This window comes from Salmo salar, chromosome 12 (genome assembly GCF_965601325.2).
Source record: "Salmo salar chromosome 12, fSalSal1, whole genome shotgun sequence".
Taxonomy (NCBI): Eukaryota; Metazoa; Chordata; class Actinopteri; order Salmoniformes; family Salmonidae; genus Salmo; species Salmo salar.
In genome coordinates, this window is record NC_138302.1 from 70968134 (window position 1) to 70983594 (window position 15461).

Here is a 15461-nt window from a genome sequence, read left to right on the forward strand (position 1 = left end):
ATCCAGTTATATAAGGATGTGTTGGTGAAAGGATTATCTGAAAGTCCACTTCAGTTACAATGAAGAATCCAGTCTATAACCATCCCAACTCTTCGCCCCATGGGTGATATTGGCAGGGATAGATCAAACCACTCGCGTGCTTATCGGACGGAGACATGGCTCAACCGTTCATGGAGAAAATATAAACATTAATTTAAAACAGGGAGAAACATGAGGGGGCTCTCACGCACACGTGCTCACGTCATCTCTGGGTGACCCGCCTTGTGACTTCCTATGCCAGGATGTGGTTTATACTGTAGATGCGCATGTAGCGGCTCGCATGGTTCTTCTGAATGGAACAATGTGACGGTCGGAAAGTGACAGCCTTAACCAGTCGGGGTTAAAGATTAAGCCTGGTACGGGCCGTTACCGTACATAAGGCATGCACACCTGCGCCCACACAGGCTGCAGCACACATTATAACCGAGTGCAGGATATGAGACAACCGTTGTGTGGCGTTCAGCAGTGCCCTCTGTTCTGCTTCTGTTTGGAGTTCTCTCGTCTCCTCTGTGGACCTACGCGTTTTAGGTAAAGAACTGTCTGTTATACCTGATGTGCTGGTACCGATCCAGACCTATTGGATGGGGGATGCTGACCATAGACTATTTTCATGTTTTATTACTCAGTGCACTCTATCTCTTTCTCTCTATCTCTCTCTCTATGTGTGTGAATAAATGTTTATTACCGGTAAGGGAATATTTTTTGTTGTTGTCATGGCCACTTCAGAGAATATTCCCTGCCTCATGTCAGCGTTATGTTGTGGCTAGTTTATCTGTCAAGCCAGTTGCTTGAATTATTTCATTATACATAACTGGGCTGGCTATACTTGGAGAGAAAAAATACACATGATCTGTCATTTAATACAACGATCGTGTTGGGATTATTACTAAAACAGGAGGGTTCCCCCTATTCAGCTACGACCAAGCTTGTACTAATTTACGCCTTTGCCATGTTGGGCTGCGGGGTATTGGTCTTGACTACTAAACAGACCAAAGGATTGTTCCAGGACCAGGGGGGAAACCAAATGCGCACTGACGTTTCAGCGTATCCTCTACGGATGTCATAACATGCTGGGAGAGAATCAGCGTTAGAGGATGTACACCTTGGCTGAAGGCAAATTATTTATAGCCAGTCAGAGGAAATGACATGTTTGGCGCTGTATCCTGTATATATACCCGTTTGTAAACGTTCCTATATGCAACCCCTCTTCATAACGCCAAACAAGAGTGTAAAGCGTGGAGAGTTGTTGGCACAAAACACCACTTTTAACGGTTAGCCGACCTTTAGTAAACTCATCTTGAAGTAGACAGCTGAAAGTAAAGGCTGATTTAGGTGGGCTAGAGCCATGTCAAGAAATGATGCCGCTGTGGAATTAGGTAACAATGTAGGCCTATTGATATGGATATCACCCGTTTGAGGATAACATAGGCAAACAGCCTAAAATTGTATTTTTAAATATCTCACCAGTGCCTACCAAATAAATTCAGTATTGCCATGTCCATGCCATTGTAGACATTTGCGCGCAATAATGCCATTTATAGGCATATGGCAACAAAAGCCAATAAAACAGTTTGAACCAATTTTGTAAAGCTAATATTTCATGTGAAAGAGACAGAACATGTAGCCTATGCATAGACGTTATTCTTAATATCTTCTCTTTCAGGAGAACCGTGGCCAGAGCGCTGGAGGATAAGTACTTTTCCGCAGTACAGTAACTCTATCCGTGCTACAGATCTTTAAATACTCCTCAGAAATAACCACGTGGTGTAAGGTGAGACCTTCCCAGCCCCGGACACCGACTGGCGCGAGCTAGTCTAAGAGGACTGTCAGAGTGCGTGCAGGACAGGACTGCGCTCTTGGAGGACTTTCTGAAAATAACTTCATTTACTTTTTAAGACCAACTTTTCAATACCCTTTGGCTACCAGACGTTATTGACCAGGTTATGCTATCAGAGAACATTGACCAGATAACAATTTGTATGTTTCTTTGTTTTTGCTATCTTTTTGGAAAATATATGTTTCATTCTTCTATCCATCTGTCTACCTTGAGCACGCAGTGAATGGAGAACATACTCGAGCTTCTCCCGAAGCACCGGCAAGAGGGCACGCACGCCTGGGGGAGAGCGGCGACTCACACCTGCCTTTGCAGACGCAAGAGTAGCCTAGTTGCGCCCTTGAATCGTTTTTTTATTACCACATAATTTCGCGTTCGTGACCACACCTGAGTGCCACTCACCAGCATTTTTTAATGGGATAAATTATGTTGTGAGATTAGGTTATTAAAAACCGATCAAGGGAAATCTAAACTCAATTAAACGTCCCACACCTTTTGGCCATAGCTTGCCTATATTTCTCATTCAGTCTACTGTCCCCAAAAGCTTCCGCATGGTACTTTGGTCGAAAGAGCAAGACAAACCGTCGGACACTGACATGTCATCGGGGGCGATAGAGATGAAGAAGGAGGTGGTGGCACCAGCGTACCTCCACTCCAACGGCTCCGTTCACCCAGCCATCCTCACCGAGGACCCCGAAGAGATGAGACCTGAGGAGAGGGGCGAGTACGAGCTCACGGAGGTGACATCCGTCGCGGACAGGTCTGGTGAACCGGGAGATGAGGACCGGGAGATAGTGGTGATAGACTGTAGGGCGAATGCCAAGGGCCAGCGCGAGGAGGACGCTCTCCTGGAGAACGCCAGCCAGAGCAATGAGAGTGACGACATAAGCACTGACCAGAGCCCAGAGCCACCGGCGCCATTGAAGGAGACCTCCTTCTCTATTGGCCTCCAGGTGGTCTTACCGTTCCTGCTGGCCGGGTTCGGGACGGTGGCGGCGGGTATGGTGCTGGACATCGTTCAGGTGAGGAGAGACTATTTTGATGTTTATTGCTAATTGGGATGCTTGGGAGGACCTAACTCCGACGTCACTCTATTGAAGAATGCATTTTAAACGGTTAAGGTAAGGGTTAGGGTTTAGGGTAGGGTTGTCCCAAGGATTCTGATTAGTGTCTACCCTGTTTTGATTCACACCAATTTATTTCTGATGTGACAGGTCACATGGTCAGACAAAAACTCCTGAACCTACTGATTCAATCAGCAGCATGGACTAAGAAGCAGAATGTTTAGACATAGTTCTGTTCCACCTGTAGGCTATAGACAACACTAGTCCTTGTGTCTGGAACTGTACTCTAATGTGCTTATGCTACCTCATCCACAATCTAGTACTCATTACAGTCCCAGTCCTATTACGACAATAAGGGCCCAGTGTTCAGCCTATTGCTACAGTCGTGTTGTTAGTCATGCGTTTCACTTACACAAGGGAGGAAGTGGAATAGACACTGTTGCCTGTCTGATTGATTTAGTCACATATATGATTATATTAGTATGCATAACTCAACCTGTTTGGCCTAAGCAGCTGTCATTGTGTGATGATGAGTGATGACTACTAAGGGGCTGGTCTTGGGCATGTTTGAATGAACTGGTTGGTTCGAGTCAGATTGGCCCAGCACCTGCCAATCACTTTCCTGCCAGCCAATGTGACAGCTCAGCTCTGATGATGGACAGAATGGGAGGTTATCGGCGACGTAACAGATGACCCCTTCACCCCCCATCTGGCACATGTTGGAACACAGTCTGTTCTTGGAAGGGGGAGGGGAGGTTGAGGAGGTAGAGAGGACAGCTGGGCCGTTTAATAAAGTCTTGTCTGTTGATTTATCTGACATATATGTGAATACTGCTGAGACAGAGACTCAAACACATAGGTAGATCCTCATGGTTCTGATAAAAATAATATAGCAGAACAGAATAGAATAACACATAAAGTGGAACAGAGGATAGTATGTGCATGCACCTGTAAAGTATAGTGTTTATTTCAGCCACTGTAGCTGACTGTAACTACAAAGGAGACCAACAACAGAACCGCTGGGTTCTGAGAGCCACAGGGAAAACAATTAAACTAACTTAGAATTACTCTCCTTCCCACTTTCCTGTTGACTTGCCTGGTGTAAACTGGGTGTGGGTGTTATTGTTGGTACGTGTGTGTGTGTGTGTGTGTGTGTGTGTGTGTGTGTGTGTGTGTGTGTGTGTGTGTGTGTGTGTGTGTGTGTGTGTGTGTGTGTGTGTGTGTGTGTGAACACATGGTGTGGATGTTATTGTTGGTACATGTGTGTGTGAACACTTGCGTACAAGTGTGTACAGTGTAAAAATACAGTCCTGAGCGCCTGACAGTTCAGATATTTCTTTAAGGTCAGCCTCTGCTACAGATAAAGCTGGAGGTGCCTGGTTGCTGAGAGACCAAGCGCTGGCACTGACTGCCCATTTTGATGCCAACATGGTGTACCCCAGGAACTCTGGACAGAGAGAGAGAGGGAAGGCAGAGAGGGGGGAAGGAGGGAGGGAGAAGGAGAGGAGGGGGTAAGTAGGGAGTGGGATGAACACAGAGAGAGAGAGAGAGAAAGAGGGTGAAGAGAAAGAAAGTGCTTACCTGTGAGGTGGGAGTGGTTCTAGTGTTACATAATAATGACAATGTTGTCAGTATAGTGAATGGTTCTAGAAGCTTGTCTACTAGATTCTATCACATTCTAATTCCCCTCCCTTGACACTGCTAACTGCTAACTCAGCTAATCCCCTTCTGCCCTTGCAGGAGGCAATTCTCTCTCTCTCTCTCTCTCTCTCCTCTCTCTCTCTCTCTCTCTCTCTCTCTCTCTCTCTCTCCTCTCTCTCTTCTTTCTGATTAAGCAAGCTGGCTCTGACTCAGATGTATGGTAGATGCAAAATATCTCAGCCCCTCAGTGTGTGTGTGTGTTGCTCCTGGAGTAAGGTAATGGTTGCCCAGGGTGATGCGTTGTGACCCACCTCTTTAACTTCACTTAGTTTCCCCCTTTACACACAAACACCCTGTCTCTGGCCCCAATCTGCCAGAGTTGCCCAGGATAGACAACACAGGACAGTATGGAAAAGGAAGAGACTAATTTATATATACACTAGATGATTGGTAGTGGGTGCTGTGTTGAAGCAGCCATGCCTCCATCTTGGCACTCCCCCACCGTTGCATAAAATATTTTAGAAGCTATAGAAATGCATTTATTAATGTATACATTAGTTTTTGCCACATTTACAGTGGGAAGAAAAAGTATGTATGTAAATTATGTCTGAGTGTTGGTGTGCCCAAAAAAGAAGGAATTTGATTTACGGTATAGCATTTACTTCTACTTTTTACTTTTACTCCAGTATCACAATTGAGAACGTTTTCCACCACTGGTTACTGTAGGTCATCGAGAGGACAGGTCACAGATTTGTTCTTCGTTGGATGTGATTTTTGTGTTTACATTCCTAGGAATGTGAAAGGTCAAGACTGGTGCAGTGGTTGTTTTTATGTTTGTCTGGAAGGAGGGAGAACACCCCACCCCACAGTCTATTGACATTCACAGATGAAATAGTGTAAATATGTGTACTAACTTGTTTCTCTGTTGCTTTGTGGAATTTATCCTAGATATCTGTCTCTCATCCATCTTTCTGTCTGGTTTACACTGTGGCATCGGATGATGTGCAGATGACCAATATAAAACAGCAAGGCGAGACATGGGTTCAGCCTCAGTGCCTCAAAAACAGACAAACAATCTAAAAATATAGGAAACTGTAAACAGGAAAACACAATCAACACAAAGGCCTCACAACAGCCAAGCCCTTTCTGCCCAAGGGAGGCCATTTTTGGTCAACCACATCCAGTTGTTGGGTTTCTACAGGAGCCAGTGTGAAACCAGAGTGTGGGCTTGGTCCGCCTGTGGATCTGATTTAGCCTCATAATCTGGTAAATCCAGCTCTCTCTCATTTTAATCTGGGAATGTTATCCACAGACGATAATGAAGATATCATCTCTATGGTGCTAACAGTCATTTAATTGATCTGCTAAGCTCTTGTCACACACACGATCATGAATGACAACATGGATGTCTCTTTCATGGCTGCCTCTCATCACCTCCCTCCCTTCATGTGCTTTCCTTATTTCCATTAAATATTTGCTTTAAACTGACATTTTCTGCCAGATCAGAGATCATTGAGGAATGGGCACAAAGAAGCTTGTTTAGTTTATTGAGACCAAGCCAGGTTAGAGAATCATTTGAACTCCTTGCTCCTCTCCACAATGGATAATCTGATACATACAGTGGGGTCTGGAATTATTGACACCCTGGATAAAGATGAGCAAAAATGACTGTATAAAATAAATAATTCAAACACTGAGCTATATCGTATGTTCAAAAATATTGGTAAATTGTTATTTTATATTAATACAGTTGCTCAGAGAAAGAGATTTTATTTAACAATAAATGTTTTTTTTAAACTAGGGGTGAAAATTATTGACACCACCGTTTTCAATACCTTTCAAAACCTCACCATGCGAGGATATTGAGCCTTTTTCTAAAATGTTTTATGAGTTGGAGAACACATTGGGAGGGTTCATAGATCATTCCTCCATACAGAATCTTTCTCGATCCTTGATATGCATCATCTGTGCTTATGGACTGGACTGCCTTCTTTAGTTCAAACCACAGGTTTTCAATGGGGTTCAAGTCTGAAGACTGAGATGACCATTGCAAAATTATGATTTTGTGGCCAATTAACCATTTCTTTGTGGATGTTGATGTGTGCTTGGGGTTATTGTCTTGCTGGAAGATCCACTTGCGGCTAAATTTCAGCCTCCTGGCAGAAGCAACCAGGTTTTTGGCTAAAATGTCCTGCTACTGGGTAAGTTCATGATGTTGTTGACCTTAACAAGGGCACCAGGACAAGTGGAAGCAAAATAGCCCCATAACATCAAAGATCCACCACAATATTTTACAGTAGTTGTGTGGTTATTTTCTGCTCGTGTGTTCTCATTTTGACGCCAAACCCACCAGAGCTCTATTTTCATGTCATCCAACAAATGTAAACGCCTGGAGTTTGCTAAACGGCATTGGAACTTGGATTGCTTTGGTCAGATGACATAAAAATAAGATCCTACATATACAGTACCAGTCAAAAGTGTGGACACACCTACTCATTCAAGGGTTTTTCTTTATTGTTACTATTTTCTACATTGTCGAATAATAGTGAAGACATCAAAACTATGAAATAACACATATGGAATCATGTAATAACCCAAAAAGTGTTAAACAAATCCAAATATATTTTAGATTTTAGATTCTTCAAAGTAGCCACCCTTTTCCTTGATGACAGCTTTCCACACTCTTGGCATTCTCTCAACCAGCTTCACCTGGAATGCTTTTCCAACAGTCTTGAAGGAGTTCCCACATATGCTGAGCACTTGTTGGTTGCTTTTCTTTTACTCTGCGGTCCAACTCATCCCAAACCATCTCAATTGGTTTGAGATTGGGTGATTGTGGAGGCCAGGTCATCTGATGCAGCACTCCATCACTCTCTTTCTTGGTCAAATAGCCCTTACACAGCCTGGAGGTGTGCTGGGTCATTGTCCTGTTGAAAAACAAATAGTAGTCCCACTAAGCGCAAACCAGATGGGATGGCGTATCGCTGCAGAATGCTGTGGTACCAAGCTGGTTAAGTGTGCCTTGAATTCTAAATAAATGACTGACACCAGCAAAGCACCCCCACACCATCACACCTCCTCCTCAATGCTTCACGGTGTGAAGCACTCACCTACTCTTCGTCTCACAAAGACACGGCGGATGGAACCAAAAATCTCAAATTTGGACTCATCAGACCAAACGACAGCTTTCCACAGTGTAATGTCCATGGTGTAATGTCCGTATTTTACCAAATAGGGCTATCTTCTGTATACCACCCCTACCTTGTCACAACACAACTGACTGTCTCAAACAGATTAAGAAGGAAAGAAATTCCACAAATGTACTTTTAACAAGGCATACCTGTTAATTGAAATGCATTACAGGTGACTGCCTCATGAAGCTGGTTGAGAGAATGCCAAGAGTGTTCAAAGCTGTCATCAAGGCAAAGGGTGGCTACTTTGAAGAATCTCAAATATAAAATATATTTTGATTTGTTTAACAGTTTTTTGGTTACTACATGATTCCATGTGTGTTATTTCATAGTTTTGATATCTTCACTATTATTCTGCTATGTAGAAAATAGTAAAAAAATTAAGAAAAACCCTTGAATGAGTAGGTGGTTCCAAACTTTTGACTGGTACAGTATGCATACGAGATGAGATAGAGGCCAGGTTTCACCGATTAATCAATATGAGTGGTGGAGCGTACCACTTCAGAAATGACAAAACAATTAATACAACTAACCCAAGGTGAGAGGGGTTCATATGGGTACACAACCCAAACCAGGTGTACACAGAACAACACAACACAACCAACACGGTGGATGGGATGTCTCTCTACTCAGCACAGTGGAGATATGTTGTGTTGGTTGTGTTGTTTTGTGTAGTCCTGGTTTGGGTTGTGTACCCATATGAACCCCTCTCACCTTGGGTTAGTTGTATTAATTGTTTTGTCATTTCTGAAGTGGTACGTTTTTCTTTGTGCAACAACACCCTCCCAAATGTAATTCTAAAACATGCTCTGAAGTGACGTGGATTTTCCATCCATCCAAATCCCACATTTAAATGTGCAGTAGCCTGCTACAATGCTATATCCTGTCAATCATTGACTGGCTGATTGTTTGAAGGCTTTAGCAGGTTAGCCTGTATTGTGTGGCTAAAGGCCCTAGCTAATATTTTACTCAGCATCCATAGGAGGCATTAGAACTTTCAGGAGCATTCTGTTTGCACTCATCTGAGTTGCTGTGACGCAATATTGACCTAAACATTTTTTTTTATTTAACCAGGCAAGTCAGTTAAGAACAAATTCTTATTTATAATGACAGCCTGGGTTAACTGCCTTGTTTAGGGGCAGAACAACAGATTTTTACCTTGTCAGCTCAGGGATTCGATCAAGCAACCTTTCAGTTACTTGCCCAATACTCTAACCACTAGGCTACCTGCCGTCTCCATTACTGAGGCGGATACCCTTCCCCTCCAAGCTCAGTGGCTGTCTGCCTAAAAGCATTCAGAATCAATTAGTTTCAATTTAAAATGTTGTTTTTTTGCAGCCAGCAATAGGAGAAATAAAATCTAGGACAAACATTGCTGTGTGCCATCAGAGATACTGCCTGTGATGTCATAGGTGTTCTGACCTTTGGTGTCACTGCACAGCCATCGACGTTGCGTTGGTGTTGTATGCCACTGGGTTCAGTTTCCTGACTCTACATACAGTGCTGTAAAAAAGTATTTGCCCCCTTTCTAATTTTCTCTACTTTTACATATTTTTGAAACTGAACATTATCATATTTTCAACCAAAACCTAATATTAGATAAAGGAAACCTGAGTGAACAAATAACACAACAATTACATACTTATTTCATTTATTTCATAAACAAAGTTATGCAACACCCAATGCCCCTGTGTGAAAAAGTAATTGTCCCCTTACACTCAATAACTGGTTGTGCCACATTTAGCTGCAATGACTCCAACCTAACGCTTCCTGTAGTTGTTGATCAGTGTCTCACGATGCTGTGGAGGAATTTTGTCCCACTCTTCCATGCAGAACTGCTTTAACTAGTGACATTTGTGGGTTGTCAAGCAGGAACTGCTTGTTTCAAGTCCTCCCACAACATCTTAATTGGGATTAGGTCTGGACGTTGACTTGGCCATTCCAAAAATATGAATGTTTAGCTTTTTAGACATTTTCGTGTAGACTTGATTGTGTGTTTTGGATCATTGTCTTGCTGCATGACCCAGCTGCGCTTCAGCTTCAGCTCACAGACGGGCCAGTAGTAATTTAGCCAAGGTAACCTGTCTAAATGACTACCGACCCGTAGCACTCACTTCTGTAGCCATGAAGTGCTTTAAAAGGCTGGTCATGGCTCACATCAACACCATTATCCCAGATACACTAGACCCACTCCAATTTGCATAGCACCCCAGCAGATCCACAGATGATGCGATCTCTATTGCACTCCACACTGCCCTTTCACACCATGACAAAATTAACACCTACGTGAGAATGCTATTCATTGACCTCAGCTCAGCATTCAACACCATATTGCTTTCAAAGCTCAACACTAAGCTAAGGACCCTGGGACTAAACACCTCCCTCTGCAACTGGATCCTGGACTTCCTGATGGGCTGCCCCCAGGTGGTGAGGGTAGGTAACAACTCATCTGAAACACTGATCCTCAACACAGGGGCCACTCAGGGGTGTGTGCTCAGTCCCCTCCTGTACTCCCTGTTCACCAATGACTGCATGGCCAGGCACGACTCCAACACCATCATTAAGTTTGCTGGATGACACATCAGTGATCACTGACAACGATGAGACAGCCTATAGGGAGGAGCCTATAGGCCGTGTGGTGCCAGGACAACAACCTCTCCCTCAACGTGGTCAAGACAAAGGAGATGATAGTGGACTACAGGAGAAGGAGGACCGAGCACGCCCCCATTCTCATCGACGGGGCTGTAGTGGAGCAGGTTGAGAGCTTCAAGTTCCTTGGTGTCCACATCACCAACAAACTATCATGGTCCGAACATACCAAGACAGTCGTGAAGAGGGCACGACAACGCCTATTCCCCCTCAGGATACTGAAAAGATTTGGCATGGGTCCTCAGATCCTTAAAGGTTCTACAGCTGCACCATCAAGAGCATCCTGACTGGTTGCATCACCGCCTGGTATGGCAACTGCTCGGCCATTACAGAGGGTAGTGCGTACGGCCCAATACATCACTGGGGCCAAGCTTCCTGCCATCCAGGACTCCAGCCACCCTAGTCATAGACTGTTCTCTCTGCTACCGCAAGGCAAGTGGTACCAGAGCTCCAAGTCTAGGTAAAAAAAGGCTCCTTAACAGCTTCTACCCCCAAGCCATAAGACTCATGAAAAGTTAAGCAAATGGCTACCCGGACTAGTTGCATTGTCCCCACCCCCCCATTTTTACACTGCTGCTAGTCTCTGTTTATTATCCATCCATAGTCACTTTACCTCTACTTACATGTACATATTACCTCAATTACCCTGACTAACCAGTGCCCCCGCACATTAACTCTGTACCAGAACCCCTGTATATAGCCTCCCTACTATTATTTTATTGTTGCTCCCTAATTATTTGTTATTTTTCCATTTAGATTTTTTTCTTAAAACTGCATTGTTGGTTAAGGGCTTGTAAGTAAGCATTTCACTGTAAGATCTACACCTGTTGTATTCGGCACATGTGACAAATACAATTTGATTTCAGGCCTGACATTCTCCTGTAGAATTCTCTGATACAGAGCAGAATTCATGGTTCCTTCTATTAAGGAAAGTCGTCCAGGTCCTGAGGCAGCAAAGCATCCCCAAACTATCATACTACCACCACTACGCTTGAATGTTGGTATGAGGGTTTTACTGTAGAATTCAGTGTTTGGTTTTCGCCAGGCATAATGGGACCCATGACCCCTAATCCCAATTGAGATGTTGTGGCAGGACTTGAAACGAGCAGTTCATGTTTGAAAAGCCACACGTGTTGTTGAGTTAAAGCAGTTCTGCATGGAAGAGTGGGCCAAAATTCCTCCACAGCGTCGTGAGAGACTGATCAACAACTACAGGAAGCGTTAGGTTGGAGTCATTGCAGCTAAATGTGGCACAACCAGTTATTGAGTGTAAGGGGACAATTACTTTTTCACACAGGGGCATTGGGTGTTGCATAACTTTGTTTATGAAATAAATGAAATAAGTATCAATTTTGTTTATTTGGTAACGTAGGTTCATTTGATATAATATTAGGTTTTGGTTGAAGATCTGATAACAGTATCAAAAATATGCTAAAATATATCAAATCAGAAAGGGGGGGAAGTACTTTTTCACAGCACTCTATATGCACAGCGGTTTCATATAAGCAACAGTGGGCAAACGGGCTGCGTTACCAAACTCTGCAACCTGACCCCTTGGACGGCATACCACAGCCTGTATGCCTCTGATACATCATGATACTGACTATCCACAGAGTTCGCAGAACTGGGGCTGGTCATTGGGGAGTGAGGGGGTTGTTGGCTGGGCTCCACTGTTCCATTGGAGACAACAACATATATCACAGCTGGAGAAGAGAGTAGAGAGAGGAGGAGAGGGTGAAGGTGGGTAAGGAAAGGAAAAGGGGGTTTGGAAGAGAGGCAGAGAGAGAGAGAGAAGTGGGTTGGGGAAGATAGAGAGATTGGGGAAAAGATTGGGGGTAGTTAGGAAGGGAACGAGAGAGTGAATTGGGTTAGAGGGTAGAAATGACATGGGTGGGGGGGGGTCTAGGTGGCAGAGTGCCAGGAGGTAGGGTGGTGGGGTCCCTGCGGAGTCGGCTGCTTTAAAGAGCCCAGGCTGCTGACAGACAGAGAGCAGCAGTGTTAACCTCCCACTGGGCACAAACAGTTCAACATCTATTTTGGATTTACAAAATAGATGTTCAACTAACATGAATTCAATGTGAAATTAACCAAAAATTGCACCGTGTCATTGGATTTAGGTTAAAAGTTGGTTGAAAAACAGATTCAATTCCCTTAGGTTGATGACTTTTGGCAAATTCAATCCGTTTTCACATCAAATTATTTTGTTAATAAATACATGGAAACAACATTGAATCAACCAGTTTTTGCCCAGTAGGCTTTTACCTCCACCCAGAATGAAGCCCTGTTATCTCTCACATACTGTAGGGATCTGTAGGCAGCATAAAGTCATATAGCTATTTTTCCTCTCCTCCTCTTTTCTTCTCTCCATTCTCTCTTCTCTTCTTCTCTCCTCTCCTCCTCTCCTTTCTCTGACAGCCTCTCAGTATTGATTAAGCTGTGGGCTGGCTGGGCTGAGCTGTAAGTGCTGGGGGCCAGTGGGACTGGCTCTAAATATCAGCACTTTCTCTGTTGATGGATCAATGTTCGGTCCAACCTTATACCCCAGACTTATACCCCCGTCCCAGCCTTCTAGGCTAACCCAGCCCATCCCTAGCTATTTACACCAAACTCATCTTCATACCCCAGCCCCACTCTGCTGATCCTCCCATTGCACTGGGCTAATGGAGAAACACCCAAGATGCACTTTACCCAAGTCTTTAAAAAAAAATATATTTAACCTTTATATAACTAGGCAAGTCAGTTAAGAACAAATTCTTATTTACAATGACGGCATACACCGGCCAAACCCAGACGACGCTGGGCCAATTGTGCGCCAACCTACGGGACTCCCAATCACAGCCGGTTGTGATGCAGCCTGGATTCAAATCAGGGTGTCTGTAGTGACGCCTCTAGCACTGAGATGCAGTGCCTTAGACCACTGCGCCACTCGGGAGCCCAAAATCATTAGTTCAGGGACTCATAGAGACCATCTCAAGGGCTGGAAAACAGCCAAAGTGGGGGCCAAAGTGGGGGCCAAAGTGGGCCAGTAATCAACTCCAGAACCACAGTCATCCACTGTGAATTTCCATTTGATTCTATAACACCTTTGCTGCGTGAGCACATGCATTTGTGTGTATGATTTATTTATTTTCTCAAGCCTAAATTACCTTTCAGATTGACACTGAACAAAAATATAATGCAACATGTAAAGTGTTGGTCCCATGGTTCAGGGTGCTGAGGAGTATTTCTGTCTGCGAAGCCCTTTTGTGGGGGGAAAACTCATTCTGATTGGAAGGGCCTGGCTCCCCAGTCGGTGGGCCTGGCTACCAAGTGGGTGGGCCTATGCCCACCAAGGCCCACCCATAGCTGCACCCCTGCCCAGTCATTTCAAATCCATAGATTAGGACCTCATTTATTTATTTCAATTGACTGATTTCCTTATATGAACTGTAACTCAGTAAAATCTTTGAAATTGTTGCATGTTGTGTTTATATTTTTGTTCAGTATAGCTGCTCTTGCTCCTGGCTGACTTTGCCTCAAGTTGTTCGCTGTGTAAAGGTAGGGTAATTGGCACAGAATCAGAGAGTATTTGTGCTGAGGCAGTGAGGTAGCAGGCAGACGGAGGGTTACAGTAAAACACTGTGGGTTGCAAGTACTGTATGAAAGGTGATAATAAAATGTCCTCTTGTCTACTGTTGTTCAGGACAGCAGAGAGAGAGAGGCTGGATGAGAGAGAGCGAGACAGAGAGAAGGCGCGGGTGGAGGTTGAGAGAAGAGAGGGAGAGAGAAGTGGTAGAAAGAGGGTGGTGAATTGTTGCAGTGTGAGGTCAAAATGACCTTGCTCCTCTTCAGAGTGAATAAGATCTTATGATCCCAACACAGTCTCGACAAATATAATATTAGTAAGATGAGACAGAGATCAGGTTTCAGATTGAATCAATATCAAACTCAATAGCAGCAAGACATTGTCAACCTCAGCAGTGCCCAGTGTGATACGCTGTTGGGTTTGTAATATAATGGGATATTGTATCATGAAAACTCAGTGATAACTGCATCACGATAACTGTTTTATCACAATCGAAATCAGACTTTATACTACTTTCTATGTCAGTAAAGGTTATTTTGTTGTGCAGGTGACGTTGTGTTGTATTGTGCAGTAGTGGTGCGTGGGTAAATTCACTGGGGAAGCCAAGCCAGGAAAAAAGCCATATTGCAACCTGTTGTGATAACTGCATTGTTTGTGCAATTAACCCATTTGTTCATACGCCACTGTCATATACAGTACAATAAGTACAGTACAATAAGTACAGTACAATAAGGCAGAGACAACTAAAAGACAACAGTCACACAGTGGCGGAATAAAATCAACCACACATGCGTTTGTTTCATCACAAAACCGGAGAGCAACATCCGTCTGGTGAAGTTCACAATAGCAAGTATTCCATCTAACAAACAGTGGTCAAGCAAGTTAATGTTTCCGACAGTTTACTAAACAGTTCCTGATTTAGAACCACGGAGAGTTACAGCAAGTCAGCACAAAGACAACTGGAGCACTTCCTCCACTATTCCAGAACCATTCCCACTGGGCAAAAACTGTTTGAATGAACATTGTTTCCAATTCATTTATAGAACAAAAAATCTATGTGATGACGTTGAATCAATGTGGAAAACTGATTTGATTTGCAAAAAGTAATCAACGTAAGGGAATTGCTTATTTTATTCACCCAACTTTTAAATCCAATTACATTTGTGCCCAGTGGCTTTCAGCTTAAACGTAATCAAATCAACTAGGCTATATATACTTACCCTAATACAGTGAAAACAAACTTAAACACACCAAAGACAATTTAGTCCAATCAACATGACAAAATATCATGTGGCTGTGGTACTGATTTTCTGAATGTGTGGGGAAAAAGCTTAAAAAAGCATGTTGTTGACACACCCTACTTGTAGACTGGATGAACTCCAAAGCAATTGTCCTCTCTTTTATGTTGCCAAAACGGTCTATGACTGTCAGACAATAGTACACACTTTTAGTTTTAGCCAGCTAGACTAGGCTAGCTG

General features: G+C 43.6%; 1 protein-coding gene across 1 annotated transcript in view; it reads left to right on the top strand.

The window, feature by feature from the left end:
• Positions 1–323: 323 nt before the first annotated feature.
• Positions 324–15461, top strand: part of LOC106565625 (solute carrier family 41 member 1) — a 36306-nt gene continuing 21168 nt past the window's right edge. The window contains exons 1-2 of the mRNA XM_014132936.3: positions 324–567; positions 1703–2895. Of these exons, the coding sequence (XP_013988411.1) occupies positions 2425–2895 (471 nt within the window). The 5' untranslated portion in view covers positions 324–567; positions 1703–2424. The remainder of the gene's footprint in view (positions 568–1702; positions 2896–15461) is intronic.